This window comes from Lingula anatina, chromosome 1 (assembly GCF_051362555.1).
Source record: "Lingula anatina isolate TDL-2025a chromosome 1, LinAna3.0, whole genome shotgun sequence".
Taxonomy (NCBI): Eukaryota; Metazoa; Brachiopoda; class Lingulata; order Lingulida; family Lingulidae; genus Lingula; species Lingula anatina.
In genome coordinates this window covers 10376658-10404185 of record NC_141767.1, presented here as the reverse complement: position 1 = coordinate 10404185, position 27528 = coordinate 10376658, and the positions used below count along the sequence as shown (strand labels likewise).

Sequence of the window (27528 nt, the reverse complement as noted above, 5' to 3'; positions counted from 1 at the left end):
ACATTTTCTGATTCTTTTTCCTGGTTTCATTCGTGCGTTTAACAGGTGCCCGCGCCATCTTCACTTATTGGTCGGTATTTGGGGAAACACCGCTTAGAGATGTGTGACGTCACCATCGCGATATGGAGCCCGTAAGGAGCACGTAAACATGCGTGGTTTCCAAAATTTCTACAATTCTAGCGATTTCCCCTCCTAAAACAAATTTTTCAACACTGTACCATTATATTTTACTGAATTAAGTATTTTTTGAAAATATGTGTTTTTATTATAAGGTTTCTTAATTCACCAGGAGCGCGAAGTCGAAGTTATTTTGGTTTTCAGGTAAAGCTTACGGCTCTTCTTCAATCTGCAGTAGTTATTTCCCCCCCATATTAGCGAGTATGACGATAAAGGAACAGTAGGCTCTATACTGAGCCCTATTTCGGGGGTACAACAAGGTTAAAGAAACTAACAAGGTACTAGATCGACAGGGGAATAACTGAACGTAACTGACAAGTGCTAAAGACGGCGATCATAGCTACCGAGGACCTGAAATCGGCAAGAAACTGAGCCATTCTAAGTCAACAGGTTGATTGACAACATAGGAACGTACACAAAACGTGCAACTATTACGATTGTGAAAAACAACTGCCAATTCGAAACTGTTTGTGAGCACCGAGAGGAGTCTTAGATAAGGTAAGAAGGGACATATCATATTTTAACATTTTAATTTGGCATATCACTTAACTACCGATCATTAGCATTGGCAACTGATTTGTAAACATATCCTTTGTTCGTTTACAACATCGTGCTACGAGATCCAAGAATCTCTGGCCTTTGCTACCAAGGTTTCATAATAGTAACTGTTGTAGCCTGTCGAATTCTACTACAGGGGTAAAAATGTCATTGTGTTTTAGTGATTTTAACAACATTTTGAATGAACATGCTTATTGACATGTCTCTTGTGTTTATTGTTTTGGTTATGAAATCTGCCGACCATATGATTTTATTTACCACATAAACAGTTACTTCATGTCAGTTGTTTTGTCTCTGATGTATCCTTAAAATGCAAAAGAAAAGTACATTTCAAAATGTATGTTGTGTTGTTTATGTCAAAAAAGAATTTTGATTAAATTTTTTAAAGACTTCAAGTCACAACAAAGTCAAGGTTAATACCCTGAACAGTATGAACTCCAGCAACCAAGACCAAAAAAGATATAAAGAATCATGAAGTCTTAAATTATTTGCTTGATTTAAGATATTAAGGAATATTGGCTTATTTTTTTCAGATAGCTTACTTACCATTATGTTAAAGAAATATGGTTATCATGTTTGACCCAAACCACAATTATATCTAAGCAACTATTAAAATGCCTCTGCTATTTTTTAGCATACCACATTCAGAACCCTTTATTAGTCTAAGCACTATGAAAATTATAGTATACCACATTGCTTTGAAATGACTCCTATGATGATACACACACAGTGAAATGCTTTCAGCCATGGATACTACACCACATATGGCTAGACATGTACATTTCCAAAAACATGCTGAGGAAAAGTACTGGGGAACAGCAGGTATGATGGAAAGGTGCTAAATAAAGCCTCATTTTTTATGTCTGTTCTAGATAGTATCTATTTATGCTATTTTGGATGCCATAACATTATGGTATCAGTTGTGATCTAAACAAAGCAGCAAAGGAAAAGGTCGTTGTGGTTATCTTCTTGTGATGTATTATCAAACTGGGGTGTTTCAGAGTCCCTGGGCTCAGACTGTGATATGAAATAATCTTCTCACACTGATATTAGGTTATTAATCTGAATAGGTGTTATCCCGTTTCATTGTTTATTATCAGGACTTCAGCATGGGATATTTGACTTTTACAGAAAAAAAATCTGTTGATGCAAGTTCCATTTGAGTATGAGTAAATATTGCTTTGTGGAGTTGTTAAATCTTTCACAACTAGTGATGATGTCTTTTTGATCATTATTTTCATTACTGTTTGTTTTGTCAGCCTCATTTACCAGTAAATGGTTTTGAGCCAAATTTTCTAAAAGAAAAAGAGAATTACCTACCAGTTACATATGAATTAAAATAGACATGTAATTCATTAGCAAATGAATTTCATATAAATGGGACGTGTATAACCAAATAATTTTATAACCCCTAACCACCACCCCTCCAGTGGGATATAGGGCACTCACATGTTCCCTCACTGTATCTTTATATATAAAGAAAGTAATAGTGACAATAGAGGCACGTGTCAAGGCACATGGTTGGCTGACTGAGGCTGCAGCTGGTGACTTGACATAATATGCCATGAGCTTTGACATGGTCGTCAGAAATCTGGAGCTAATTTCACATTGAGCAGTTCAGTCTTAGTTCTTGTTTGGTTTTACCATGGCTCCAATATTGGATGTGTAATATGTAGGTATAGTGTGTGGTTTAAGGCATGTTTTAAACCAGGCTTTAGGAAAAACCCAGACAAAAATATATCTGATGTTGGCACTGTGGAACTGACATAGGTCATAAAGAAAGATGCAACTACCATCTTAGTCAGCATGTTTGATGTTGCAGTAAGCTAAGATAATTTGTTTTAAGCAGGATATTCAGGTTTTACCCTTTGCACTTGGAAGATACATGAAGCCAATGCAGACAGATTAAAATGTGGAGCTGAAGATAGCAGTTTCATGACATATAATGGTCAGGCTGGACAGAGATCATTAAGGGATGGTTTCAACCCCACATGGTGATCCCTGTAGGCCAAGTTAAAGGCCAGCAAGTGTGCTGTATTTTATCAAAACAAATTTAAGACACAAGGAAATTCCCTTTTCAACCAGAGGTTTCACACAGGAAATTGATTGTCATGAAAATGATGTGCTCAATTTTTGTTGTAAGTTTCCATATGTGTTGAAAGAAAGGGAAAAAATGTTTTCGTAGAATATTCATTTAGTCCATTTACAAGACAAGCTTCGGCAGATTCTCTTGAATATGAGTTGACAACTCTGAATATACGTAAACAGATATGATGTGGGCAAATCTTGATGACCTCTAACATCAGCCTCTGACGTCAGCCTATGGGACCATAGGTTAGGATTTATGGTTCAAGATATGATCAAACAGACAATTGTATGCACCTGCATCACTTGCAATCTTTATGTCTAGCTTGCTGTTGGGCTCTTCTTTACTTTTTATCATATTTATAGACAGTGTTGCAAACTGTAACATTTGACCATATTTCATATATCACCAAGGGTAAAGATACACTGCACTGATGTTGCCATAGCTGGAAATAATCTAATCTTTATTGGCATAAATTCAGCAGTTGTCCAACCAATGACTTGCCTTAGATATTCCATCGGAAATCATACAATGTTCTTACCTCTCCACAATGATTTTTTGAAAATAAATTTTTATTTCAAATTAATAAATGAATTAGATGTACATTCATTATGAGAAGAGAGCATACAGTCATGAAAGAAAATAGAACAAACTGCTCATTTGCTTATTCTGTGGATCATCATCCATCATGTCAGTGTGAGACAGTTAAGATATATAGAGGATTAGTGAGAATGATTCACAAGGAAGGTGATGTGAGCATATAAGTATAGATCCAACAAGATGGCTGCCATACCATGTATAGTGATGCTTCACTGTGTGTGGATTTTCAGAGCTGAGTGCAACATCATTAAGAGCGACTGCAGAGTTCTTACTGCATATCATATCACCTGATGTGCTTCTAAAGATTTCAAGGTTATCTTGTCATCTTAATGAGCTTAGGCTTGCCAGATTTCATATTAATTTCTTCATTATGAGTAATGTTTGTTTCATCAGCAATTTCCTTCTGATTTCAGAACCCCATGGCCAAACTTGGAAAATTTTGACATTATCTTAAACCAGTGTGGAACATACATTTGAAACTATTTATTGATAAAAGTAATCAACACTCCTTTACTTTTCAGTCATACAAATTGCCTAATGTTTCTATTGCCTAATTAAATGTTGTTAATTGATCTTTTTTTTTCTCGCAGGAATTTGCATTGGACCTCATGCACCGTAGGGGTGCGACTTTCTCACAAACAAGTGCATTTAGTAGTTTTAAGAAACTTAAAGTGGAGAGATATCCAGATGATGTAGGGCGCCCTCTGTATAACTACAACCCAATACCAACTACGACAGACTATAACATTGGATACAATAGAAACGAAGCAACAACTTCAAGTTCAACGAATTTCTATCTGCAAAGCAGTGATGAGCCCAGGCTTGAGGGCATGCCACAGAATTACATCCGAGCATCCACCATTAAGCTGTTAGATACATACACGAGATGCGGGCTAAAAAGAAAAAGCGAAGACGTGGATCCTGTGCATGTTATCGAACATCACACAATTTCTAGTGACGATGAGAATACCAATGCAACTGCTGCAGCTACGTCCAAAACCAACACCAGCTCCTCGAATTCTGATGGAGACTACCAGTTGGTTCAACACGAGGTGTTATATTCCATGACAAATGCTTATGAAGTGTTGGAGTTTTTGGGGCGTGGGACTTTCGGACAAGTCGTTAAATGTTGGAAAAAGGGGACCAATGAGATTGTGGCCATCAAAATTTTAAAGAATCACCCTTCATATGCTCGACAAGGACAGATTGAAGTCAGTATATTGTCTCGATTAAGTCAAGAAAATGCAGATGAGTTTAACTTTGTTCGAGCATATGAATGCTTTCAGCACAAAAATCATACTTGTCTCGTCTTTGAAATGCTTGAACAGAACCTCTATGACTTCTTGAAACAGAACAAATTCCAACCACTCCCCCTAAAGTATATCCGTCCCATTACCCAGCAGGTTTTGACTGCACTTTTGAAATTGAAAAACCTTGGCCTGATTCACGCTGACTTGAAACCTGAAAATATTATGCTCACAGACCCTACCCGCTACCCATACAGAGTGAAGGTGATAGATTTTGGATCTGCAAGTCATGTTTCTAAGGCAGTATGTTCTACGTACCTCCAATCTAGATACTACAGGTAAGTTAACACTTTCTATAAGTTTGATTGCTTTTATAAGACATGTATAAGTATACTTTCCCCGAGATATTTGTGACTTCTAGTTGGAAACCAGGATACTGTTATTGTGCTCTGTTGTTTAGTTTTGAATATTGATCACATTTTGTTTGAAGGGTTTGGGTGCCCTACTTCTTCCTATCTTAGGTAAACATCTAAATATTGCATAACCTGTGAAAGTCAACAAACTCTTGGTCAGTTACTAAACCACCAAAACAGGGAGGTTTAATTTTTTAGATAGCAAATTTTGAAGGTATTTGGTTAGAACATTTTTATCCCACAATTTTTTTTTTATGTTAAATGGAGCTGGTCGCATATCATGGATTTACATATATCATGTATCTAAAATTTACCTCAAGTAATTCAGTAATTTGTGTTTTGATGGTACAGAAATTAAAATTAACTCAAAAACATGTCAGTCCTATTAGTAATATCAGCAAGAAGAGAGAGAGTGAAACCAAGGCAGATGTGTCAGTGTTTATCTACAACAATCTTTAGACCATGTCCATTACAAATTCCCCCATGTTGCTAAGGTCATTTATACCGGGCCATTGATATCAAATATTGACTTGGCTTAAAAATGTATTTACCAGGATAATTTAACAATAATGATTTTAGTAGAGGAATAGTTGATTCTCTGTCTCGCACTTTGTGGGAGTTAATGTTGTTCGATATTTGTAGATACACAAAAACAAGAATTGTTGATGATAAGTATGGCTGTTGTAGGACTCGTGTTATCTAAGGCGTAGATTGCTTAAAAGAGGTTCCTTGGTAGATTTAAAAAGAGAGCGTCTTGGCAATACCTGTTATTTAGCTGGAAATGAGACCTACATATAGATATCAGACCAGGATGCACATGTTATCTACACAAGGACTTGTGAGGTTTATGTCTTTGTACAGGTGATGGGATGTGCACTAACAAAGTATATTGCTGAGAAATAGCCTGCCTGTCTGTCTGGGGGAAATACATTTTCAATTAGATGGCCAAGGTGCTAGTTTTATGGTTAATTAAGCCTTGAATATCTGCCCTCTCTTGTTTACTTACTCATGATGCCTTTAAGGCATTGTATTTGGACAGAAGATGCCTATTTTAAGTTAATAGAATTATAATATCTGCCTCACTTTCTTTCTCTTTTTCTAAGTGCTCAGCAAACTTACAACCACAATGGGATACCTGTCAGAGGATATTCAGGCACAGCTGTTATTGTCATCAACATAAAGATGACTAGCTAGTTCAGAGGAGTAAACAAACCTATTTGTGTCTTTTTATTTGTTTTGTGTGGTGATTTATGTCTTCATGAAACAATGGTTTTCATGTCTTGGATAGACCTGCTGTAGTTTCTGGAAAAGATTACAAAAATGAAAGTCTCTTGACATAAAATCGTTGAGACACCAATAATGACTTTTTTGATGGAGCTCTCTGCCTGCCATTGCATCAACTTGGTGACGTTAGAATACATTATAACTATTGCCTTTGGGTTAGAAGTTGTCATCTCAGAAAAAGTGACATTTCTTGCAACATGATAGTTATGGCTGTGCAAGGACTATTATGTTCACTTTAGGTCCTGTCTTCTACACAGATGAGGTAATAATTGCAGGTGTTTGGTGAAGTGATCCCCCTTCCTCTGCACCTGCCCCAGATTACCATATTTATAACACTTTAAAAATGCATTGTCATGGTTTTAGGAACAGGCATGTGTCCCTTTTGTGAGTTCCTTCTCACATACAAAATCATTCTGGCAAGTTTATTTTTGGGATGAGGAGTGTTCTGGGGCATGTTTTTCCTTTAGAGGTTGGGTGCCTAAAGAAGCTGACTCAAATGGGTTTGCTTTTACATGGATAAGAATTACAACTTGGAATTTCGTAGAACAAGATTGGCGTCCAAGATGTTGTATTTTTTCTTTGGGACTTTGTTTTTAACTTGATATACAAAGTAATTCACCTCTGTTAAAGAAAAACTTCAATTATGTTAGTCAGTGCCTGGAAATGTGTGGATATTAAGCCCACTTCTCTCTATAAATCTTTAATCATGCGCCTTTGTGAACAACAGCCTAATAAGTATGATTACAATGTTGAACAGCTGGCAGTTCTGAATCAGCAGGGGAAGGATGGAAAGACAGCAGGATATCTGTAATTTTAGCTCAGCTTTTTACAGTTAATGCCAAAATGCTGTCATCTGTCATATTGGCTGACATGTCAGGTTGTGACACATTGTCAGCGGCATGCACTAATGCTCATTTGATTATTTGCATTTCAGAAATCTTCACATGTTCTTCAAGTAATAATTGATAGTTAGGTTAAAAGATATTTCATGTTTTTCACTTTAATACTGAATTAAGTTTTTCCTCTCTTTTTTTTCAGTAATTGATAACATTTCAATGTTAATACAAACTTTCAGTGGTAATGTGACTTCAAATTGAGCTTTTAAGGTTATATCATTAGAGCAGGTGAGAAAAGCCATGGGTGGGGATTCGTTTTCATGTGTCAGCTTGCAAGGGGCCTCATTAACATTGTGAGTTGCATCTCAAATTCTGGATACTGCATAATTGGTCATTAGGAAGAGGTGGTTTAGTGAGTGGCCTCTGATATGGAATGCTAATTGCCCTTTGACGAGGGTCATACTATAAGCCAGTCATTTATTTAGCGAACCAAGTTTTATCAATAAGTTGTTACATAATAGTGGTCCTAAAATGAAATCGAGATGCAGTTTTTGTGAACACTTGGTTTGGTTTACTGGACAATACTGTGGTGTACATAGAAATTGCTTTTGGATTGTTTTCATTAGAACATGTTTAAAAGTAAAATTTTTTTTTCACACCAAGAAAAAACATAAAAGAAATCATTATTCTTAGGCTGTTGAATTGAAAATTATTATTCAGAAGCCAAGATCAGTAACACTTGTTTTGTAGTTTGACATAAGATTACTTTGCTACATCTCCAACAGATAAGACGAAAATGCATTTTTCAGAATTACAGAAACCATACTTATTTAACCGCAACAAAATGTTTGGTGACCTCGATTGCCTTTCCTGAAAGCAAGTGACCTTGTCTAGCGAGAGTTGCATAATATACAGGGTGCGTTTTCATTGGTTGATAAGGCACTTAAAGCTTGTCTATTTATTTACAGAGCAAAGATTGTTTTTGAATGGAAGTCTTTTTTGAACTGGACTGGTTGTACTGTCATGAACTTTTTGTTAGTTCTGCCCACTGGACACCCATTTGTTTGAAACGAATTCTATTCTGTCCTGGTTTAAAAAAGGCATAATGTGTAGATTTTATCATGATTTTCTTTTAATGGGGTTCAGGGAATGTCTGGTGGCACGGGGGACATCTTATCAGTGCATTTTAGTGTTTGCTTTTATGGAAAGATATTCTTTTCTTTTTATTTGCTTTTTGTATTTATGTATTGCCAGTGGTTTGCTGGGTTAGTAAGCTGTGAAAATAACCAACTTCATGCTTTACGTATAGATAATGACCCCCCCCCAACACACACACACACACACACACACACACACACACACACACAGACAGAAAAATAATTCTTCTAAGTTGCTGAAGAGTTGAATATCCCAATGAGAATATGTTGTTTACTTATTCAGACATTTTTTTTTTCACTTCCTCCATATGGGGTATGGAAGTCTAGGAATTATTTATTTGTTTTCTTTGTTAAATTCAGATTTTTCTCAAAGCAAGGACTTCATCCATAATCTATAGCTTGGATGGATTGCAGCTTTCACCACGGGGAGTTATAGCAAAAACATTCTCTTCCTGATTTGACATTCAGGGATTGATCAGAGCATTTATGGCAGCAGTGCTTGCTTCCCTTTGCTTGCTCTGCCAGAATTCCCCTCCTGATTGATGGGTGTTTCCTCACATTTATAAAAGTCTACTCTGTATATCACAGACCCTCTGGTGGGCAGTAGATATGTTGAAAGCTTCAACCAGACATGCATGAACATGCGATTCGTTTTTCATGGACCCATAGTTCAGATCCAAGACTACCAAATCAATAGATTGAAAACTTATCCCGTCAGGATCAATGATTTTGGTCTCTTTGGCTGGAGGAACTGAACTAGCCATTTCCATGTTTACTAAGTATGTAATGGTCAATTTTGGACATATCAATTAGAGTTAGCAAAGATGTTAGAGTTAATTTTGGAAAAATCCTGGAAATCCGACATGGTTTTATTTATGGCTGGCACAAGTGTTGAATTGGAAAAGGTTTCATCTTCTTAGAAATACTCTTCAGCTTATTTTATGTGTAAGGGTACTGTCTGTTTTTCAGTTTGATTGGACGGAACTGTGGCTCTGTTACAGTTTATTTAGTTTGTAGCCTCAGTAAACATTCCCATGAGGCAGCAGTGGAAGCCTTGGCAAATCTGGATTCCTAGAAACACAACAGCATTTAGAGTATGGATTTATGTTCTGTTTGCTGGAAACCATTTCAAATTAGTTGCCCAATTTCATTAGGGAAGAATACCTATATCATCATAGTAATAACAGGAATGATGACAAGAATTCTGTCAGAGAATACCAATCTCTAGAACTGATCAACTTAAAGAAAATAGGTCTGAATGTCTCTAGAAATATGTACTAGTCTGTAGACCTAGGAAGTTTTCTGACAAGCTGGTTTTTATAACGCTGACAATCCTGTTATTATTTTTCAGAACAAGAGTACATAACTTAATGATATCCCATTGTAAAGAAGTTGTTGACAAATATAATCTGTCATAGTCACATTTTGATGGGGCTACATATCATCTTTATGTTATGATACCCAAGGCTGGTACAGAATGATGAGACTATTTTTTAATGGGAAAATGTTCATGTCTTGTTATCAGCAGTGAAACATTTCCCAGGAGATGAAAAAATATTCAAGTTGTAGTTCCTATTGCACTTTTGAGAACAAAGGGTTGGATTTTTTCTAAGTCAGACAGCTGGTGGAAGATGAAATGTGAAGTGACCTGTAAAATTTAGTAGTATAACCGGAGACCCCCAGAGCAACAGAGTTATTTCTTTGTTGTCTAGCACCATATTGTAATTTTGTCAGTGTTCAATTTTAATGCCATCTTTAAGTAAATTTTTGAAGAGATTCATTGCCATTGTTTCATTGTTAATGATTATTTTTCAGTGTGTACTTGTGTAGTAAAATCTTCACGGAATATGACTTTTGTCTGTTCATGAAGTTTAATCATGAGATGTTCTGTGCTCTCATACTGTAAGTCTAGCAGTTCATGCTTTTAGTCATTCTCTGGCACAATTGACCAGCATTAAGCAGCTAGACAGGTCGGTCAGAGGTGACCACCACCTGAACTTGGATTTAATTCTGGAAACTGACCACCTTCAGCTTTCCTACAAAGGTGCCTGGTGGCTAGTCTACAGGTATTTTGGGATGGAAATTGGGAAATAAACCAGTGAAAAAACAGGAGAGCCAAATGTAGTTTAACTGTTTTAAGAATATACAAGTACTGCTGCAGTATTTTTCTTTGGTAATTGAGAAATAACTCAAAATCCAAGGGAAACTAGAACAAAGACACAGGCCCCCAGTGCTGTTTGCATCCTCCAGGTTTGAAAGCTCCATCCATCACATATTTTGAAGGGATTTCTTACTAGTAAGACCTTGGGAAAAACTGCATGAATGTCAGCCTCCCATCTGTCTCCTTATTTCATATAACCTGCAAGTGACCTGCTATGAATAATGGAACATGTTACAAAGGCTTAGCTGTAAAAGATTACACCACATAGATTACTTCAGGGAGAACCTTAATATATGTCTTTGCATTAGACCAGTCCTTTAGTGGATGTGACCCTTGGGTGACCTCTGATGGCAAATGAAAGGGTACTTTGATATAGGATGATATATGATAAAGTTTATATTAAAGTAAATGAATTATTAACTTTAACATTCATGAATCATAAGTCAAAATTCCTACTTTTAATTGTATGTTCAAAGCTTGAATGTTAATTTGGTTTACATTATTTTAGTTAAACACGTCACCAGAGCGTGTTATTTCATAGTTTGAGGCTAATTACCAAACTTGTTTTCAATAATTAGCCTTGTTAATTATGCAGGTATTGCAACTGGGACCTAGGGGCAATCAATAGAAAATGGCCAGAATTATTGCTCTGAGATTGTGTCTGATTGTGTCCAGCTTATTAACATTTTGCTGTTCTGATAACAATCATGTAGTCTGAATCACTGAGATAATATTAGAATGTATGTTAGAAGTGGGATTGCGTTGTTGACAGGTTATTAAGTTGCTGTAGGCAAGTGACATATGCAAAAGCTTTTTCGCCAGCAGTGTTCCCAGGATGACGGCGTTAATGTTGTTGTTGTTACCAGTCTTGGTGATCAATACACCAGATCAAATATTTTGCCACTCTATAACCTAAAGCTGGCCCAGATTGGCTGCAATTTCATTTTCTAAGTCAAAAGACAGTTTATATATAGAACTCATTACTTAGTGACAGTTGATGCCAACACAAAAGACATGTTGTAGAGAAAGCACAAAGGTTTCAACCTCTTGAATAAGTGGGTTTAGGGAAATCAAGCAGATGTATTTTCTGTATAATATCATCTTAGTGGCGCCATCAGTTATTAGGCACATTTTTCCTGGATTCAGTGGGTGTTTTTTGAATCATGAATATTGGCAGTTAAATTTTGTGTTTTGCTTAGAAACCAGTTGTGTTAAATGTTTTCTCACAGATGTTGAGCAAAAAACCTCCCAGACTGAACTCTTAGTTATCTAAGTTTTGTTAGGCATTTATTATTTTATTTTATTTTATTTTATTTTATTAACATTCTGTCACAGACAATGAGAGAAGTTGACAAAAACACTGTCAACATCCTCTAAACTAGATTATGCTCAGTAATACCAAAATAATTAAAATTATTAATATTAAGAATAGCATAAAGGACAATAGAGATGGAGGGAAGAGTCAGAGCTGTAGAACAGATCATGAACTTTATTTGAGGCAAAAATGGGATAACAAGTCAGTGTTGAAAAATTTTTTAACATTATTTAAACAATATTTTCATTTCACCACATCCTCAAGTTCTGCATGCTTCATATCGCAGTGATTTATATTATGAGTGAAAGTACCCACTGTTGATCAAGTGTTTTTCTTCCTTCCAGAGCGCCTGAGATTCTTCTGGGGCTGCCATTTTGTGAGGCTATAGACATGTGGTCACTGGGCTGTGTCATAGCAGAGCTGTTCCTTGGATGGCCACTTTACCCTGGCTCTTCAGAATATGATCAGGTAAATCATATCTATATAGTCTTCCATGTATTTGACCTATATGTCATTGGTGTGGCTTAACAGTAACTTTGCTTACACAGCTGCATAAAATATAATACATTCAATATATATATATATATATATATATATATATATATATATATATATATATATATATATATATATATATATATATATATATATATATATATATATTAGATTTTTTTAGACAGTTGCATTATAAAATGACTTTGCCTGCATTGCTCTTGGGGAAATCATGAATTGTTGTCTGAAAATTAGGTCTTGTCTAGACGTGATAATCCAGCACTCCTCTCGCTGCCTTCCATTAAACTGCTCATTATCTGTCAGAATATATTTTCTGCACAGTCTGTATAAATGTACTGTATTTGGCCACCATTGCTAAAAGACACTTAATCTTGCATCAATTATTAATTTTAATATTCTTTGATAAATATTTGTTTGAATAATGCTCAGTTAAATATTATTTACATTATATAAATATTTCCAGATTCGGTACATCTCTCAAACACAAGGTCTCCCCCCAGAACACATGTTGAGTAACGCCACCAAGACCACCAAGTTCTTTAACAGAGAGAGTACAGGAACCGGGTACCCCTTCTGGAGGCTGAAGGTCAGTATACATCTAAAAATTGGGTTAGAAGAAGGAAGCTTTACAGTAAACAAATACACCACTGGTTGTGATGATTTGGTACATCTATAAATATCCCTAGATTAGAGTCTATCCCAACTCTACATTCTTTATTACAATGGGGCCTTCATCGGTTATTTTCAGAATATATTTTCATATATTAGCTTTACCCAGGTTAGAGATCTGTGACAGTTTATTCAGTATTTAAGGCTCTGTTCTCACAACTTTTAGATCGATCTATCACCGCGGGGAGTCTCACTAGATTACTGTCAGATAATCCGCCTTAAGTGTCCGTCCCCGCCTACTACAAGCTATAAGGGGTAATTAACTTTCGTGTCCGCCCGGCTGACAGCTATTTAGCGTGAACCCCCAGGGAGTTAGGTCGATCCAATGTAGGTCGATCTAATCTATGAGAATGGGGTGTAAGGCTTACACCCAGATTACCAAGTGCAAGGCATATGAATTATAGCAAGGGTTGCTACTGTGTGCAGTTCTATATAATGATAATAGAGCTGTTATAGGATGCTTGTTAGATGTTGACAGGAGAACATGTCATGTCTGAGGGAATAAGAGATGTGATAGCTGATGTTTACATGTAAAAACGCTCTTTTCCCATATATTCTGATTGAAAGGGAAAAAGGGCTTATTAAGCAAAAAGATTAGAAATGCTACCATTATCACTGACAGCAGAAATACATTTTGGATGAAAATTATACTGATTGGTGCTTGGTATCCCGCATGGGGAAGTGATTTTTATTAGGAAAAAACTGCTTTTGCCTCTCAAATTTGCACTCCATTTCCTTTGTACTTTTATTTTGGATATTCTACCAGGATCCATTCTGACCCATTCGCAACTCCTCCTCCCCCCCCCTTACTCCAACTAGTACCCTTTTTCTCACATTATTTCCTCATCTTGATTCTTTGATGTATCATTCATACAGTTGTCCAAGTGTTAAGAATAAGAGGTGTCATGGATTTCTTCAGAAAAAGACAGCCAACTTGTCTTTCTGCTCTTTCAATATGACCAGAGGATGATAGATGAAATCATAATGACATGGTATTCAACACAGTTGCATTGATAAGGAGATGCCTGTTATCATGTACATAATAATTTGAAGGCAATAAGCAGTGTAAAGAAAGGAAATGCATTGATATATATATATATATGTATGGGTGGCTTTATTTAATTTATTCTTGACGTCTATGGTTGACTCAGCTGATCTCATTTGTGAGATGTCACGAAGGCAGTTGACGTGCAAATGAAAGTTGTAGTTTATCACAGTTCAGAAAGTGGGGGAAAAACCTACTTTTTTGCCCACAGATGTTGAATAAATCAAAAGTAGATTGAAAACTTGTCATACCCCGGCTTTACATTGCATGCTTCTGTCAGTGTCATCCTGATATTGCGGAGTCCTGGGGCCTGGGAATCATTAGCCGAGTCACTCTGTGTCTTGTACTTGCTGTAATGATTTTCTGCAGCGATTACAGGTAGAGATCTACCCATCTGCTGCTAATTGCTCTAGTCTGAACCATCTGCCTCAGATTGCCTCATTGTTTCTGCATTGTTCACAGGTGACATTTTGTAATTTAGTGCACTAATTCCAAATTTTACACACATTTGAAATGTGATACACTTACATGTTTTTAATGGAATGCAATTATTTTGTAGAAATTAAAATTGCTAGAATTTCTAGTTTTGATTACCTGGTTTCTTTGTTCAAGTGTATTGTTCATGTGTACTGATGCAGATACACAGAGACAGCCCAGATCTGCAAATTAAATTGCTGTTGATATGTGTTTTGTTATATACCTTAAACCCCATGATTGATGACACATACATAAGGGGAAGTTTTCAGGATTATTCCCATTTTTCGGATTTTCAGTCTTCATTTTGATTTTTATTTTTCAAATTGTCTAAATGCGATGAGAAATTGCAAGCTACATTTTCAGGATTTTCAGTTTTTACAACTTTCACCCATGCACACAGAAGTAACTGAGAATTTTCTTGAAAATCCAACAGACCCTACTTCTTCAATTTAACGATGACCATAATTGCAACCATACTGAGCTGTTTGCTCGTTAACGTCCGAAATTTGACAGCTAGAGAAGGAGTACTTTGTGCCATAACATTAAGTTAGCTTAGTGTGGATAGGGTGAAAGCAGTACAGAACAATAGATTGATACAACTGCAGGGAGCTGGCACTTTGTTGACTTAATCAGCAGTGTTTGAATGAAAACCTGGGATAAGTTGAATTGGTCCGAGATGAGATGTAATTAAGCAATTATCCTGCAGTTGCCATGGATTAAGTATTCTTCAGAAATCCAGCCAACTGGAAGGAAGGAAGGCTGGGTGTATTGACAAAGTAAATGATCAGAATATTTTATCTAACCACATCCTGAGTGTATTTTTCAGACAGAAAACATGTTGTTTATGTATGATATGTGGCCACAATGCCCTCAGTTCTTGCTTTTTGATAGCATGAAACTGTTCTTGAACTCTGTTTGTGCAATTTTAACAGAATGTTGGCAAATCCCTGAGAACAAAGTGTGCAGTCAGAATGCCAAAAAAACTGATGTCAAAAACACTTAACCAAGAACACACAAACACTGCTGCAGAATGAGTAGACTGACATCTAGATTTAATCAAATTCAAATACATTGGGCTTTTGGGGAGGCACAAATGTGTTCAGTTGCAACAGAGAGGCTGTTTTATTCATAGTGCAGTTTATTTTTGGGAGTATGTCTGGGCTATGATTTAATTCAAGATGCTGAATTCTGAAGTGTGTTGACTTAATAAGACTACACACACAATTTTTGTTTTCGTACAAATGGACAATTCTTATATGAAAGGGTATACTTAATATTTATTTAAAAAGCTAATCTGCCATCAAGATTTAACTTAAATTTAAGATACCAATTTTCCCCCTGAGTGCAGCAGAATTGAATGACAAAGAAATTATCACAACACCTGTGTCCTCCAATTGGTCTCTCCTAAAATTTCTTGAGTTTCATTTCTCAACCAGGCAAATGTGGGAACATAGACAACTGTTCCTATCTCGACCAGGCACTGGAAAGCACTTGATGATATCCTCGTACTTCATTATATCCTTCCCTCAGGGGATTGCAGTAGCTAGATAACACCAATTTAATCTTACACTATCACCTACAGGAAAGTCACTTTCTTGGTGGCACCTATTCACTTGTATGTGTTTTTCTGAAATGTTTAGAATTTTTTTCAATTCCATTTGATTTCATTTTTATCTCCAGATGCTCGAGTAAAGGGGTATATTCTAAGGTTCATTAAAGGTCAAATTAGGCCCCTCTCTCTCTCTCTCTCTCTCTCTCTCTCTCTCTCTCTCTCTTTGTGTTTTCATTTGCAAACTGGTGTCTGATATATACACATAATGGAAAAAAATGAAACTCCTTTAATATAAGTGTTCACTTGCTCATTTCAGACCCCTGATGAACATGAAACAGAAACCAAAGTGCTCTCCAAGGAGGCAAGGAAGTACATCTTTAACTGCTTGGATGACATGGCACAGGTGAGGCTCACACTGGGGTCAAATCTTGCACAATTTGGGAATTAAAAACTTACAACCTAACATATTACATGCCTAATTTTCAATAATTTTTTAATCTACATTTGTTATTAAATTTCCAGTTGCTGTGTTTTGAAAAGCTTGTATTATGTTTTCTTTTATTTCACTCTCTTTTAGATCAACACGCCAAACTCACTGGAAGGCTCGGAGCTCATGGCTGAAAAAGTGGATAGAAGAGAATTCGTAGACCTGCTGAAACGCATGCTGACATTGGACCAAGAGCGTAGAATAACCCCTGGTGAAGCGCTCAACCACCCCTTTATCACCCTGGCACATTTGGTAGACTATGCCCATTCAAACATGTGAGCTTTGTCTGCTTTTCTAAAGTTTTATATTTGAAGTATCAAGGCATTCTGAATAAATTTGGATCCTTATGGTTTTTCCCCCCAATTCCTTTTTTCTCAGAAAGAGGATATAGACATGGGGTCATTATACCTTTCGAATGTCTAGTCTTTGCAAAAGAATTAACATGGCTGCCTGGGGCTTTACTAAGTATTGCATTCTTTAGTCTCACTGGAGGAAATGTAACGACCTTAAGGGTTGGGTGATCTTATTCTCAGATTCTCCAAGGGGAATGAGAAAAAATTAATGCATTCAGATTGTAATAATCTAATCTGGATTTTTTTTTTTTTTTTTTTCTTTTTTTTTTTTGCCTGAGAGTAAACTGCCTTCGGAACACAAATATTAATCAGAAAACTTTCCAACATTTCATACTTAAATTACAATATATCAATTTTTTTTTTTTTTTTTTTTTTGACAACTTAATTGTAATGTGCTTTGGTAAGTTCATATATCCATGCTATAAATTCAATGTGTTAAATTTTAACCTTTGGTTTCTCTGTGTACATCCTGAGCAAATAAAGGCAAAAATTAACACATTATATTGAAATGTTGATGTTTTCTTGGTAGAGTCAAGGAAGCTGTCCAAACAATGGATGTGTGTAGGCGACCGAAAAGCAACATCTATGACTCCCTGAATCAGAACATGATCCCAGGGATCCTGCCGCCAACAACAGGGAACATTACACTCACCTTCAATAGTCAACTTAACAGCCAGGTAGGACACCCGCTTTCCTTTCTTGCAGTAATTAGTCAAAGCAGTTTTTACATGACTTGAAAAATCTTTTGATTTTGCTCACCTTTAATATTAAGCTTAGCAACCAGGAAGAACAGCAACAACTCTTCAGTGATTGGTCGCAGCAGTATTTGTTATTACTTTGTTACACGTTTGAGTTATTGCTCACCATTCAATATTCAACTTAATAACCAGGTAAAACAAAGTCAAATTCATATTTATAATTTTGATCACAAATCTAGATAAAATTTTGGAAGAAACTATTAACATCATTCCAGAAGGTGTGGATCTAACTTTCTCGGATTTTCTTCAATTGGATTATTCACAAATCCAATGAAACCTATTTTCCAGTTAGAATGTAATGGTGGCTGTCATTTCCTCTTCCAGCAACTGTCGTCTGGACAGCCAGACTTGCCTTACCTGCAGTATCAGCTGCAGCCAGGTGCTTACATCCCTTACCAGCCCCCTAGTATGTCACAGCATCTCCAGTCACAGCAGAGGACCAGTGCCCAATTCAGGCCTGACCAGTATTCACAGACATTGTGTAAGTATTACTAGCTACACAGAACATGTGGTGACGAGGACACGAAGTAATACTCAGATTATTTATTGATTTTATAAGAAATTGGTGATTTAGGGATATCAAGAGACGTTGTTGATACCAAGACAATACAATCTTGAGCGTAAACTCAGGTAAACAAATGAATTTTTTGTTGTCAGTAAAGTTGTAAAAAAATGTAGTCAAGAATATAATAGTGCTCATTTTATGTGGGATAGAGGTGTCTTAGACAACAAATTGTATGAGTAAGTCTTCAGTTAATTATTAGCTTGTAGGTGCTGTGTCATCTGTGTGTTAGGTACACAATGTACTTACTGATTGCAGCTTTGACGTGTTTATTTTGTATTTCCAGGTCTCAACTCCCCCTCCAAGCATGGCCTGTCTCTGCGTGTTGACAATGCAATCCCCATGGTAACACAACCTGCGCAAACTTTACAGATACAGCCACAGCTTATTGCTCAGGTACAGATTGACATATCGATTGGGAATTGTGTAATGTACATCACTGGAAGTCATTGCCAATTTAACAAATAGATATTAGGATGTTAGACGTTTATCTTTATATTTTCCCTTTAGAACTTACATGGTCTCTTCTTAACAACAACCAGATTAGATGATTTGGTAGGGGAATACAAATCAAAAATGTTGCTACTACATTAAAACTTAATTGCCACTGTGTATGTACGCCTACATTTTTGGTGCAAAATTTTTGTTGAAGGTAATTATGATTTCATTAATTTAAAACTGAGTGTGAAATGCTAATGAGAACTTTTGATTTTTAGCGTGATAGGCACGGTCCTGGCTCAGGTCGTGCTCGTGCCCGTTTAATGGGGCAGGTGAGTGTACACAGTATGACCTTGACCTTGGTGGCAGGCTTGATTTGATCTGTATTCCTCAGTTTTATCTTTTAGTTTGGATTTTGAATTACTATCTTCTGAATAGCATATACCTATGGGAAGATGAGGGGTTGGGGTTCCTCCTGTACATTTTGATGACAATTGGTCTATTAATTTTTACAATGCATGCAAGGCCAATCCACTGGATTTTTATTGGGGGGTGGGGGGTACATATTCTTGGCTGGTTTTCCCTGGCCCAGTCATTGGGTCCTTCAACACAAGTCCAACTCTGAATTTTCAATGGTAAAGGCACCCCCTCCCTATGCCCACTATGATTATGCATGCATGGAGGTTTAAACATGGGTTCCTTGTTCTGCATTGTAGCAGCAAGTATCAGCACAGCAATTCGTTCCCGTCTCCATGATCGAACAATCTGGGCGACATATGCTAGTCACGGTTAGTTGACCTTTTCATTTAGTTTTATTATTATTATTATTACTATTATTATTATTGTCTCTGTTGTGGTTTCAGTTCCGTTGGTTGTGTGGTATATAGCATGAAGGATGTGGGGAGGTTACTTTGTATAATGTTTGAACATTCTAATTTATCCAAATATTTGTATTGTTAGTAAACCCAATGCCATGTAACATGGAACCATTGTATATTCATTGTACCTGTATATGTTCAGACATTACATTAAGTAACCATGATGTAAAAGATGCATGAAAGTGAAACCCCAACAGATGGATATACCAGAATATGTTTATTTTCAGCAGATGGAATATTTTTCACTATTTGTAGCATATAAATTTTATAGCTATTTTTTTCTAACAAAAATGTAGCTGGTGCTGGATTCTAGTACTATCCCAGTTCAGGTATGGTAAAGTAGATGTTTTTAAATGATTAGAAGAGGGAGACCTTGTCTTGAAATAGAGAACTCTCCAGTTTGCACAAGATTGAAAATAACCATCCCGCCTGTGGAAATAGTCTATATATGACTTTTTGCCGTGTTATTACGATTTACTCTTTGAATCCTGCAGAATGCTCCCATGACATCTTGGCCCAATGCCAGACCAGTCTTGGTACCCTCCTGGCAACAACTCCCCAGCTTCACCTCACAGCGACCACGTCACCTTCTGCCTGAGACCAGCATCCCCGAGTCTTGGCGCAGACCTCTAGTCATGGCCGACGTGGATCCACCGCAACCCACAACCATGTTCCCTCTGGTAAGTGCCAGAATGAAGGAGGCTTTTGTAATTATCTGATAGGTGTAATTTTCTGAAAATTGTAACTGCTGACAGGAATTCTTTTCAATAGCATTGTCCAAATTTGGATTTCAAATGTTTTCTAGACAATGTCAGCGAAGTTTTGAACATTTTGGTGAAGGTGTTGACCAATGGGTGTTATAAATCAGAAAAGAAGATTGCAATTAAAGACGTAAACATTTTTCACTTTGATACCTTTTAAAATCTTAACACACCAATGAGTTACTTATCATTTCTGAACAGGATCTTGGAGATGGGCGAATCTTTGACCCATATGCTGTGGACCGTTCCCACCATGCTGGGAATTCCCACTTTACTTCCCTGCTTTCCCAGGGTGCCTCTACCTCATCACAGTGGAACATGAATGTTATGCCAGGACCACTGCTTCTTGCAAGACAGAACAGCAGCAGCAGCACTAGCAGCAGTAAGAGGCAAAATAAACAACAGTAAGTTCATGTTTTGTTGATAATCTGTGTCTTTTAGTGGTAGAGAAATAATTTTGGTGATTTGTCAATATTTGTGTTGAAGCTTTATCAACTTGACATTTATTGTGAATAAGGCTGATTTTTTAATGAACACATAATTAGAATTTATAAAATCCAGAGCATTTGGTTACATCACGTGTTTTCATTTCTCTCACAGCAGAAGCAATAAGGAGATAACAAGTCACCTATCGCCTGTGAAGAAACGTGTAAAAGAGAACACCCCACCGCATACGCAGAGTAAAGCAGCTTCCCCGGATCGTTCCAGTTGGCCGCGTTCAAAGACATCAGTAACCTCAACAAAAGTAGCATACAAAGAACAACGGCAGACAATAGTGATATCAGACACACCTAGTCCTGCCATTAGTGTGATCACTATAAGTTCAGACAGTGAAGAAGAATGTGAGAAACCATGTTCTTCAAGGTACGTGTGATCTTTTTTAAGTGTCAGGTGTGAGTCAAAAATATGAGAGAATCATTGTGCCCATGATCTTCATCAAGTATGCAAAAAATGCTCAATACTAGTTCCATCTGTTGTTAAGGAAGACGTAACTATTGATGTGAAGATTTCAATTAGAATTTATTCTAGAATTCTCATTTGCTTCTTTCTTTACAGCTGCCAAGATAAGAACTGTAAGGCATGTCATGATAACAAGATGAAGCAGTCATGCTCTCTCAGTGAAAGTAGCATTGTTAGCACTAGTCCAGAGTCTGAAGATGAGACTTTGGGAATTCCAAAAACTAAAGGTAATATTTTTTCCAAATCTGTTTTTAAGGTTAACCTATTAGTGATGTTCATTTTATTATTCAAGACAAGAATTATTTAAAAAATGCTTAAATGAAACTTAATCTCATGTGAGTACGAACTATTAAGTCAACTTTGAAAAATATTTTTAGACACTTAGGGCCACTTTCACAACACCGGACTAACAGGTCCGCGGAATAAATATGGCAACTCACTAAAAAGCTTGCTTTATCATCCTCTAATAGACACTGAATAGATTCCACGCAGGGATTATGCCAAGAGCATCCAAGTGAGTCAGGCATATTTGATCTGCAAAGCTGTCAGTCCGCTATTGTGAATGCAACCTAATTTTCATCTCAGGGTTATGTTGGAGAAAATTTTCAACTGATTTTTTAAAATCTTAATTCAGTAGGTACCCCTAGAAGTAGAAGTAACATGGCTAGTTGTTTGACGGTTGCAGACAGTCAGGAGGACTCCGATTCTGAAGCAGAAGTCCCCTCACGGAAGACCAGATCCAAGGCTACATTTACGCCCATCAAAAGTGAGAAAGGCGGGTATAGCTCAAGTTGCCTACAGGCCAAAGTGGCAAACACCACGGAAGAAGCTGTGAGCTCAGGAAAGCCGTCTACAAGTAAAATCCATAGCAAACACATTCCAAAATTAAACAGTAGTAACAAGAATGTGACAGAACTGAAGACGGAAGCACCATTGCCCCAGGAGACTGAAGCTCCAGCCACATCAACAAAAAAGCCGTCTCAGGCTGTGCAGCCAATGCCACAGCAACATGGTCATCAAAGAAAAACAAGACCAAGAAATTTGAATTTATCGGTGCAGCGTCCAGTTCAAAATCCAGCTCCTCTGTATGCTGTTCCGTCAACATCAAATGGGCGCCATTTTCTGGGCAGCAGCCAGCGTTCACCACCAATAGTTGCAACAACACAACTTGGCCAGCCATTATATCTGAATACTGCCACAGACATGCACAGGTAAGACCATGTCTGCATATCGCAGAATTTGCATATTACATGATATTTTGTTGTGTTGATTCATGTAACAGTGGATTTAAAAAAAAAAAAAGTCAACAGTGATATTGATACAGTTTGAAGTATCACATTGTGAGGGTGTTATTGCCCTCATATTTGGCACAGAGAGAATGTGTTGCCAAGTCAGAATGTCAGATTTTTAAAAACGAGTCCATTTCAATTTCACAGGGACTTTTATCGAAGTGGTGGTCACCATGGCAGCCCACTTCACAAGTACCTCATTCCAGCTCACCAGCAAGCTCAGGTGACATATGGGCCCTTTTCACCTGGTGGGGCACCCCCACCAGCACATCAGAGCCCTCGTCACGTGCAATACACGGCACATCCTCCACTGCCAGCTCACATGCACACTATGATCCCTACACAAAGCATTCATACAGGGACATTCCCCACGCAGATACATCCTCAGCTGGCAACTGCTCAATATCTGAATTCGCCAACAGGTGGCGTCTACACTGCCTTTCCTCTCAGCCCAACCAAGACAAGACAGTACCAGTACCTTTATCAGCCATTTTCTGGGGAATGAGACAGAGGCATGTAAAGAAAGTGAGATTGTGAATGTGCTTTCAGCTCTATAAAAGTTTGGAACATCCAAATGATTTGAGTCTGAGTCAAATTGTAAAATGTGTAATTTTGAGGGAAGTTTTAAGTTGGGTCATGTTAGGCCAGTGATTTTTAGTATTGGCCCAATGACTGAAGAAGGACATCATGTATTAATAAAGCAAGATTGTTTAGCCACATTCTGGCTAATAGTGAAACATTAATTGTTATTTGTGCCACTTGAATTGGCTTGACTTTTATCTACCCTTTACTTTTATTCTCACATTTGTGAACATAAGTGCACCCGGTGTTTTAAGTTGAATTGTTTTTGGCCACCTTTAAGGCATGAAGAATGGTGACTTATCACAATGCTTGAGATATGTGTATTTTGAGTGTCTATTACACTGTTATGACATTTTAAGAATAATATTGACATTTTAAATATAATATTAATAACATTATTCTGCTTTTCATTTCACTTTAAATAAGAATGATTAAGCTTACATTTATTATCAGATTTTGTGATAGAAATACATTTGGAAGGGTGCATATATATTACTATAAATCAAAATAATATCAAGCAAATATTTATTGACAGCTCAATAAGAAATGATTAATGCAAAGAACATTCTGGGGTCTTGGTGACACTAAATCTAAAATTAAGAAGTGCCATTAGAAGAAATAGCATTAAACCATTTTGAATCAAAACATAGAGAGGAAATTTGAAAGATTTCGTAACTGTAACTTGGGATTTCCTGACATTTAAGATGTGGCAGGTGCTTGATCTGACTTGTTACAGTTTATTTCTGACATTGTACAGTGGTATGCATTGAATGTAGTTTGTGATGCCAGTTGAAAAGCATTCCTCTTTTTAGAATGTCACCAAGGGTCAGAGTATATATAATGGCATTTGTAGCAACAAAATGGGATGGGATTTATATATTTTTTGCCAAAGTTCTTTTTCTTGGTGTTTGTGGTATAGAACCTTGTACGACAAGAAATCCTGAAAAGGTAATAGTATGATATGGTGATCATTATTATTGATAAGTTGTAATAATATTCATGTAAGATATTATGGCAGTATTTACAAGTCTTTCTCAGCTATATGTATTAACATTGCACCATTTAAGCAAATAATAGGGTTACTTTATATATCTATGACAATCTGCTTGTATGGAAAGTGTATATATGATTAACAAATTATATATTATATATAATACATGAATTCTCTAGTGTCAAATTATTCCTATTGAGATTGGATTGTAGTGCTTAGTGGTGCCCCCTGCTGGGATGTTTTATTAACATGTCATTCTGGTCTTATTTAAAGCTCAGGGAACTTGGGGACTTTTAAAAAGGCAACCTCAGTGAATATATTTTTATTTTTTCGTTAAGCGCATTTTAATGGATCTTGAAGCAATTTTTAAGAAACTGTCATCACTGAGGTGACCAATATGAAATATTTAAAAAGATAAAGGTGTCACCATTTTTTGAGATAGTTGGTTGAAAGAGTATTTTTCTTGGGGAAACTGGCAGGGGGCACATTAAATTCTCCTTGCATTGTTTGATAAAGGGGTAATTTAGAGGGCTCCAGTTCTTGCCGACCTATGTGCATCGAAATCGTGCAAAATTCTTGTGGTGAAACGGAAATATTGATCTAAAAGAGAGCCTAGGCATTCTGGAGCTCGGCTTAGCAGAATAGGTGTGTGAGATATTATATTTGTATTATGCTTGCGTGAATATTTTAGAAGAAATCATATTGGGCCAAATATTTTTATGAATGTTTGATCTCATTAATGCATGTTTACATTACTCTAGTTTGGTACAGTATCATTCAGGACTGGTAGCAATTTAGTGTCACAATTTGTGTGTTTGTGTTTTCTTGTGTTGACTAGGGAGTATTTATTTGTAAGCAAGTAGTTTGCAGTGAGTAGTGGCAATGACCTTAGTTACAGTGCAGTTTTCATAATGGGCAGTTAATTTAAAAGTTGCACACCTGCAAACTAAAAAAATATATTTATGATTAAATATTATATACAACTTCATGCCCACTTTTAATGTAACCTTATGTGATCTGATTTACCCCAACTAGTCCTTATCAGTTTGGCTAATATTAAACATTTTAACACCATATACCTTATTTCAACAATTGGTCAATTTAAAGGGTGATACTGCTGCTTTATAAAACTGCTTGTAACTGGGGATGGGTTATTTGGTACTGTGTGTTATGTTGTGTTAAATTATTTAGTATGGATATTTGGTTCAGTATTCTAGTATTAAACTCGATGTTGACTTACTCTGCTTGCAGTCTGATATTATATCTCTTGTTATAGTGGTGTACTAATTCCTAATGTATTTTATGGACAAGTATTGTATGTAATACAATGGCCTTTTGATTCTGTGAGTGTAGTGAAATTGTACAGCAAGTAAAATATTGCGCCTAACACATAATTATATGGGTGTAGCCTCCTACTATTTTGTAATGTATAGTAGGATTTGTATTATTACTATCATCATTTATATCATGTATTCTTAATCATTTTAACCTAGTGGAATGAGGACTTATTCTATATATTTTACTACTTGTGCATTCATCTTGTTAGCTGTGCATTTATTAATCTTGTCAATTGACAATAAATCTGGTGTTCATTTACTATTGTGGAGCAAATATCTTCAGATAATGTTAACTGTTTACAGGGATGATTTATTACTTAGTGTTTAGCATGAAAATTGTCATAATTGGGAGAGAATGTTTAGTGTGTGCGCTTTATGTGCTCATATAGCTTACTGTATCAGTATTTTCACTATAGTTATGTAAGTTGGCAATACAGCCAAAGATATCACTTATACAGTAGGGAGGGTCACTTTGTGTTTTATGGTAGTGGCTTGTTCAATACCTGTGTGCAATATTTTGACTGGAGTGTAATCACTTTAGACTAGAGGAAAGGTACAGGGATTTAATTATCGTGATAGTCAGATTTAGTTAAACAGTGATTCTCATAAAATTTACAGAAAATGGAAGGAAAAAAATTTTATTACTCATTGTTATTATCAATGGCATAACATTTTTGGGAACAAGTTTGAATAAATATCTAACTGCACTTATTGTTCTGTTTTTTGGTAAACGCACTGCATTTCTTTACTGCACAAATATGGCTCCAGTTAACAGAAATTGGTTTGAACACTAGTTCCAAACTGCTTGGAGGCATTCTTCAATATTGCCTAACAAAGTGAACGGCCCAGCAACGAACTATTCTGCATGCTCATCTTTCAGAACATAAATTGTTTTGCTTTAAATTCAAGCAAGGCATAATACAGAAACAATTTTTTTCATCAGATCTTTATTAAAATGTAATATCCAGACCTTTTTGCTCAAACAATATCATATAGTTGACAACTGAGCAGGGGAATCTTCCCTTATTTGGTGTGTATAAGAGAATGGATTTCATGATTCTTTGGGTTTAATTCTAGCTCCTTTAATTCCTTATTCCATCATTATGACAATGCAAAAGTCAATTATACACATGATTGTCAAGGATTGATTGCACTAGATCAAGAACTCTACCCATCTGCACCTGGGTGTATCTAGAGAAGACAGCAATGCCGGATGTGTATGGTTAGGGTTGGCATGACAATAGCAGAAATTTTTCAAAAGCATTAAACAGATCAATTTACTAACTAATATTAACATATGGGAAGACATATATTCTATGATTTAGCCGTGCCTTTTTGAATTTCCTAAGAAGTGTTGTATCAATAACGACCTGAAAAGTAAATCTTATCAGTTTTCATATCAGCCTAGACCCTTCATCACATCTAAAAAATTGCACATTCACAACCTTGATAAGGAGGTATTAGCTACTGCTACCATTAAAAGCAAATGTTCAGCTTTCTTTAAATGGCAAGAAAAATATTTAGCGATTTAGACTTCTCAGTTCATCTTGTATAACCTTTCTGAGATCCTCTTTTAATGTCATATCAAATGAGCTTTCTTTTCTATTAAGTCGATTGATTGAGTCTTTAGTGTTCTCTCGAGAAAAAGGACTGGAGTCTGCATTCCGCCTTGGTGTTTCACGACTGTGCAAAATACGCCCTTCTTTCAAGATTGTCTCAACAGCAGAGTCTTCGTGTTCCTGTGGTTTGTGAATTGGCATTTTAGAACGATCTGCTTTACTGGTTACTTTGTCACTGCCACTGTCATCATTTTCAGTCTCTAAATCCTGCTGCACTAGTGTTTCATTGATGAGCTGCCTCGCATGCTCCTCTAGAGATTTTTTGTATTCATGCTGTTCTCGCTGCATCTGCTGCTTAGCCAACAAAGAATGCTGCTTTTTCATCAGTTCCTGCAGCAGAGGGGTTACATAATTATACTACACATTACATATTTACATAAAATGTTACTGTTAATAGGTTAATAAATACTCTTTATAATAACT

At 36.4% G+C, this 27528-nt stretch overlaps 2 protein-coding genes across 14 annotated transcripts in view; one reads left to right on the top strand and one right to left on the bottom strand.

Moving 5' to 3' along the window:
• The first annotated feature begins 336 nt into the window (after nucleotides 1–336).
• LOC106167347 (homeodomain-interacting protein kinase 1) lies at nucleotides 337–26193 on the top strand. Of its 5 annotated transcripts, XM_013546094.2 has the most exons (17): nucleotides 337–675; nucleotides 4012–5006; nucleotides 12179–12302; nucleotides 12811–12933; nucleotides 16407–16493; nucleotides 16668–16852; nucleotides 17460–17607; nucleotides 18013–18169; nucleotides 18537–18646; nucleotides 18967–19020; nucleotides 19405–19476; nucleotides 20061–20246; nucleotides 20529–20731; nucleotides 20928–21191; nucleotides 21384–21514; nucleotides 21922–22498; nucleotides 22724–26193. In XM_013546094.2, the coding sequence occupies exons 2-17, from the start codon at nucleotides 4030–4032 to the stop codon at nucleotides 23079–23081; spliced, it is 3756 nt and encodes a 1251-aa protein (XP_013401548.1). In that variant the 5' UTR covers nucleotides 337–675; nucleotides 4012–4029; the 3' UTR covers nucleotides 23082–26193. The 5 variants fall into 5 exon arrangements, with proteins under 5 accessions (XP_013401548.1, XP_013401549.1, XP_086855414.1 ...); XM_013546095.2 differs by lacking the exon at nucleotides 337–675 and having other exon boundaries at nucleotides 21925–22498; XM_086999288.1 differs by lacking the exons at nucleotides 337–675; nucleotides 18967–19020.
• Nucleotides 25010–27528, bottom strand: part of LOC106167349 (uncharacterized) — a 27109-nt gene continuing 24590 nt past the window's right edge. For all 9 annotated transcript variants that reach the window (XM_086999284.1, XM_086999279.1, XM_086999283.1 and 6 more), the window contains one exon: nucleotides 25010–27435. In XM_086999284.1, coding sequence (XP_086855410.1) covers nucleotides 27007–27435 — 429 coding nt within the window. In that variant the 3' untranslated portion in view covers nucleotides 25010–27006. The remainder of the gene's footprint in view (nucleotides 27436–27528) is intronic.

Coding starts and splice junctions, on each gene's coding strand:
- LOC106167347 (XM_013546094.2), top strand. CDS start 4,030: ATGCACCGTAGGGGTGCGACTTTCTCACAAACAAGTGCATTTAGTAGT. Junction 18,170..18,536: donor CCAGTATTCACAGACATTGT/GTAAGTATTACT, acceptor TTGTATTTCCAG/GTCTCAACTCCCCCTCCAAG. Junction 20,732..20,927: donor AAGAGGCAAAATAAACAACA/GTAAGTTCATGT, acceptor TTTCTCTCACAG/CAGAAGCAATAAGGAGATAA.